Below are 6,217 nucleotides of genomic sequence, written 5' to 3' on the forward strand. Positions count from 1 at the left end.
TATGCTAGTCTCTCCTTGGGAAAAAAAAAAATACACACACACACACACACACACACACACACACACTTATATCTGGCATTCAAAGGTGCGTATGTTATAAAACCGTTTTGCAACTGAACCCCGTTGTCCTACAGCCTGATCCGTTCAGCCACAAGAGACTTCTTGCCCTGCTTCACTTCTCTCTGAAAGATTTATCACTTTCTAACGTACATATTTTCTACAGAGGATACTGCAGTGTTCTGCCTAATACCTTCTTCAGGGAAGACACTCACCCCATAGCTGCTAGAAATTTTGGCTACTGAAGGATTACAGCTTCAACTGTCAATGGGAATTGTTCTGGCCAAAGGGATCTACTTAATGCCACGTTACACCCCCTCCCAGAAGTTAACCATCATCTGATGATATAGGAATTCAAAGGTCAGCAGATTTGCTTCAATTCCTGGAAAGTCTGAATGGCCATCCTACTTTTTTGACTGAATTCATGCTACACTTGTCATACCTGTGTATGACAGGCAACCATGATATAGGAATTCAAAGGTCAGCAGATTTGCTTCAATTCCTGGAAAGTCTGAATGGCCATCCTACTTTTTTGACTGAATTCATGCTACACTTGTCATACCTGTGTATGACAGGCAACCATGTTAGTAGTCAGCTTCTTGCTCTTTCCAATCATTCCTCCCTTGCTTCCTCAGCTGTATATCCCCTGAGAGGACTGGCTGATAAACTTCTGCAACATTTTATTTTTAAAACAACATTTTATTTCAGAGTAGATTTTTATATTAATATAGCTATGGAGGAGAAAAAAATGTTGTTTTCTTTTGAAATTGTAAAGAGATTTGCTGTTATTCCCAGTTCATGCCTCTCATCTTTAGTCTCAGAAAAGAGCGTGTCCCCCTAAGTTTCCATCTTTTCAGTAGCTTTGATCACCCTGATACTGTCGTACCATGAATGGCTTAAAATTATGTTTCCTCTATTTCACTTCATCTCTTTAACCCTTGGCTTTTACATATAGAAATTGGCTCCTCATTTTCAACTTCTGTTTTTTTTTCCCCTGTCATTTTAATTTGAATATCAATTTTCTGAAAAAAATGCTGTGTCCCCTTCCAAATCAACATTAAAATACACACATCAGGATATCTATTACCTCAGATAGAGTTGATGGGGTTGGGGGTTCGGAGGTGGCAGACAAGAAATAATTCTTAAAGACATCTTTGTTGCAAAGTGGTGATTTAATTAAAGCATGGGAATAGGATGAGTGGCAGAAAAAGTTATACTGAGGATGTGATATGGATAACTGATTATATACCCTCAGGTTGGGAAGGGGTTAGGGACAACATAAGCCTCTAAAGAATTTTGGAAGCAAAGTTTCCAGGACCTTGAGGGGCTAGGTATTGTTAGGGAAATGCCATTTATTACCATGTAGTAAAATCTCAGTCATGAGATGCTTCAGATGTATATCAGGGGACCATAAGCTTAAAGTATGATTGCCAGCATATATCTTGGGGGTAGTTAAGATAAAGGAAGCTTCCAAAGGAATTTTTACATGTCCAAGTAGACTTTACAGAATCTTGGGGAGGTCAGGATAATGTTAAGCCAAGATTTCCTTTAGCCCTTAGCAAAGTGTCATTCTTGAGGCAACTGAGCTCCTAGAGGGAGGCCACTCTGCCTGTTTCAAGACTTGTCAATGGGAATTCAATTTTTCATTTGGCTTAGTTTGCCACACCACTATGGCAAGCACTCAAACCCCTTTCCTTTCTTCTTGGGTAGCCAAGAGTGTCTGAGGAATATCACATGTATTCCACCTGTGGTGTGGGGTGCTATTAGTCTGTGTACTTTGCCCTCAGCTTGTCTTACACTCCCTCATCATACCCCCCTCAACAATTTTGACCCTTAAATCTTTAAAGTTGCTGAAGGTGGAAGGTCTCATCTTCTACAGCTTCTTCCTGCTGAATAGGGGCATAGAGATGTCCCTACCTATGGGTCAACATTAGTCAGTCAGGAAGATAAGGGGTCCCTCAGCCTCCAGGAGAGCAGCAGGGTGGACCAAGACCACGAATGCGTGTACTGTTACCGCGTCAACCGGCGCCTGTTTCTGGTGCCTTCGGATCCTGGCTCCCCTGCCGCCTGTGCAGGACACCTCGGGACCAGTGGGGCCCCGAGACCCTGGTGGAGCCCACGCAGGTCAGGGTGAGCATCCCGCTGTCTGTCCTGGACCCTCCGCACCGGCACCGCCTCCACCGACGGAAGAGCTTGGACGCTTCTGACATGCTGCCCCTGCCCCGGCACTGCCTGATGGGCTGGGACATTCTCCCTCTGAAGCCCGAGAAAAGCTCAGCCCCCAAGAGCCTGGACCTTTGGTCCTGTGTCTCCTCCGAGGCCCAGCACCGGAAGCTGTCAGCTGCCCGCCTGGCTCAGCCAACACGAGTCCCACCCTCCACCCCATTCCGGTCACAACTCCAGCCTCGCGCGCCCTGGCCGAAGCCCTGAGGACTGGCCACCCGGAGGAGGGCAGAGCCCCTGCCATCCCCCCTAACCCCTCTCCTCTGGCAGGGCACCCACCAGAGGGGAGCCCTGCCTGGCTTCAGCTGGAGGTGAACGTAGTCCCCACCCTCTTGGGTTGGGCAGGTGGATGGGCTCAGGCCCTTCTCCTTCCTGGAGACAGAGGTGGGGACTCCAGGGTTGGGGGGTGCGGGTGAAAGAGGATGGGGTGACATGTTTGTAAATAAAGCTCAGTGCCCTCTGCAAAAAAAAAAAAAAAAAAAAAAAAATTTACAGTGGAGGGAGATGAATCCAAGGTGGACAACATGCATGAACCTTGTTGAGTAAAAAGGATCATCTGTTGGCTTGAAGTTATTGTAGTGGTGGAGTGTTGGCACCAGGAAAAAGAAGGATTATATAAAGCACCACGTTGAGTATTCATGTCAGCTAGAAATCAAGAAATCATTTTATGGTAATCTGGAATGTATACACAGCATTTTGTTTTTAGGAGAGTATAAGTGCCACCTTGTGCAGCAGTTAAAATATCTAATGTCATTCTATTTTGTAGAACTGTTTTATGCATTTGAGTTTAGTATTTAACAATATAATTCTATTTTGAGAGTCATTTAAGGCCTTAACTGTGTAGCAGGTTGTGTATAGTCATCATATAGACTATGCTCAGTAAGCAATTAAGTAATTAATAAGGCATTTTTTATAGAAAAAAGAAAAATATAGGTTAATGGTTAGAACAAATTACAAATCCAGTGTCTACCAGTGCTGCCAGTGAAATTTTTAGATGTCAGGCTTGAAGCATTCAGACTGGAGTGGGAACAAGCAGCAGGAATCAGATTGGTCTTTGTGGTTTGTAACTCAAATGTCTGTGGTGATCCATTTGAATGGCTCATTGTGAGAAGGAATTGTTAGTAGATATTGGGGAAAGGAGAATGAAAAAGAAAGATACAACCATCACAAGAGAAGTTTGAGGTTTTTCACAGGTTCACAGGAATAAGAAGTCGCAATAGTTTGCTCACTGATTTCCTATAAAGGGAGTGCAGGTTTTATTTAGATACAGGAGCCCATGAAGAGTGCTCTTCTAACTTTACTGCAGTGGGACTACATAGTATGACCCAGTAGGGGCTCTTCCATCTTGGAATTAAATCCCCTGATGTATTGGGAAAAAAAAATCAAATAAACCAAGTGTTTTGGATTTATATGGGGTGGGTGTCAAGTAACTATAAGAACAGGTTTAGGGAGGACATGGTTTGCATATTTAGAGATTTATGAATTAACCCAGCCTCAAGTGAATAATTTAATAAAGCACTATAGTCTTTATCTATTGATAGGTCTACAGCAAGAAAAGTCTTTGCACACAATTGTGGGTGGAATCCATCCCACTTTCCAATTGTTTAAATAATATGTCTTTGAGGTTATTATTTCCACAGAATAATAAGCAAGAAGATTGTCCATACCTGTGTCATTGTGACCATTTTTCTGAAGTTTACCTCAAGTGTCTAGTTTAGGCAAACAACAAGCATTTAAAGACAATCAGAACTAAAATTTAACATCCATAACAGTGCTTTTTGACACATAATTTTTCTCTCTAAAAACCTTCATTTCCAGAGATAGCCAAATCAAGACTAATTCGCTTGTAAAACAAGTCTAATTTTAACTTGGGCTTATTATTTACATAAGCTCAGCAAGAATAGCGATTGATCCTAAGGATCTTTTAAAGTTTGTTTGCTGGGACCTTTAATAAGGAATCTCCAGACTGAACTTTTAGTAGCCTCTCCAGGCCAGAAGCCAAGCCAAATAGAAAGGCCTGAAATACCTGTAGAATTGGGCAAATTCCTCTTCATGAGGTCCCCAAGATATCCTGAGGTTCTTGTACCTGCCAGGAAGTGACCTTCTTCACTCACCTGGTGAGGCTGCTGGGAACTCTGTAAGCAAGGTATCAGGCCAACATTTACAAGATGCTTTATGACTCCATGTTTCATAAAGTCAACCTTAGTTCCTTAGTGCTGTATGGTCACATCTGAGGCTATGAATGTCTCTCAAATATGACATTCCGGTCAAAGCTTTGGTAAAATAAACAGTATTTCCAATGGTGTCCTGTGCTCCTTCCAAGGAGAAGATTCTTATTGAGCTTATGCAAACAATTATAATTGCCATGAAAGAAAGAATACTCCCTGAGAGTTTTTTGAATTTTAGAGGGTTTAGGTAGAGAGAAAAGAAAAATGCTTCAGTTTACAATTGAATCCTTAATTTGGAAAAGCAAACATTAGAGAACCAGCAATATTTCCAACAAAAGTCACAAAACTATAATATTCCTCAATTCATTTAGTCCCATGTTCCTAATTCATGTTCAATTTGAAGGCAGCTTTTTTTGTTCTGGAATTCTTACACATTTTAGTATTAAACTTAAAGATATCAAATATCTGTTATTTGTTCTAAAAGTCCTGTGTCTAAATCTCTTTGAAGATGAAATACATTTTTTGAGAGAATAAGAACAATTATAAATGACAAAATCTCAGAAATAGACATTGTTAAAGATCTGATGAGAGTTCATTATGATAAGATTCACATGGAAATTTGGTTACTTCTGTGATACATAACCTTCAATAATCACAATATCAAGTGAGGACCTTATACCAAAACATTAAAACTTTAGGAATTGCATATATATTTGAGTAGTTATAGCATTTACCCATGCAATACAACCTAAGATTTACCATTACTTGACAGTGTTTTTTTGAAATAACTTAGCATACCAAATAAAAAGGCCTAGTTGGTCAAAAAGACTTCATTTACAATTTCAATCTTGGAAGCTTTTAAAATCTTAGAAAGTTATAAAGCACACCTGACTAGGATTACTGACTATTACAAATCTTAAAACTTTATTTATTTAACCAAGGTGGCAATAAGAGATTCCAAAAGCAAATATGTAGGGTTATATAGTAGTTAACAAAGCTAAGCTCCTTTAACATTGAGAAGTTTTAACTAAGTGATCAACCACCTGAAGAAGACAAAACTTAAGCTTTGCTTTCCCCAGCAGACAAAAGAGAAACAACCACAACCACAACCACAACAACCACAACAACAACGTTGTTTACATTTTATCAAAAGCAGATCAACAGTCCAAGAAAACTTTGTCTTTTGAACAGAGAGAAAAGCAGAATTTTAATCTTATGCCAGTGTACTTTTAAAATCCATTTTTCTCAACCTTACTCTATCCTGACCACAGATAAATTTCCTTTCCAAAGATTACCCTTCAAGAACCTTCTACAACTTTCCTTTGCATTCAGATATTGTCCCAAGCCATTTCTCTCCAAATAACCAGTATCATTTAGGACAAAATTACTTTATTTTACCTTCAACAACAACAAAAATGTACTTCCATTCCTTATATTTTTTTTACACATCTCCTATTTTCTACATACAGAGTTGCTTTCCTTATTTCCATTAGTCTTAATATACTTAGCAGAATTTTAACTCTTAGAAACCTTAATCTCTAATGAAAACTTAGTAACCAATTGAGAACAGCTACACCAGATTTTTTTGGGGGGGGAGAGGGGATGGTAAATTTATCAATTAAGCACAAAGCAGGCATTGGATAGTAAAATCTTAATAAAGCACAAAGCACATTTACCAAACCCAAATAGTCTTAGTTTCTCTGCAGTAGGTCAAAAGAACAAACCTATATCTAATAATCAATGCTTTAGCTTGTTATGTCATTAGATAT

At 39.7% G+C, this 6,217-nt stretch overlaps 1 protein-coding gene across 1 annotated transcript in view; it reads left to right on the forward strand.

Annotated features, from left to right (window-relative positions):
• The window catches only part of LOC106986961 (migration and invasion-inhibitory protein-like), a 121,144-nt gene extending 118,406 nt beyond the window's left edge, over nt 1–2,738 (forward strand). Inside the window, 2 exon segments of the mRNA XM_053223364.1 lie at nt 1,955–2,111; nt 2,114–2,738. Of these exon segments, the coding sequence (XP_053079339.1) occupies nt 1,955–2,111; nt 2,114–2,487 (531 nt within the window). The 3' untranslated portion in view covers nt 2,488–2,738.
• Nucleotides 2,739–6,217: the final 3,479 nt, after the last annotated feature.

The sequence above is a fragment of the Acinonyx jubatus genome, chromosome B2 (genome assembly GCF_027475565.1).
Source record: "Acinonyx jubatus isolate Ajub_Pintada_27869175 chromosome B2, VMU_Ajub_asm_v1.0, whole genome shotgun sequence".
Lineage (NCBI taxonomy): Eukaryota > Metazoa > Chordata > Mammalia > Carnivora > Felidae > Acinonyx > Acinonyx jubatus.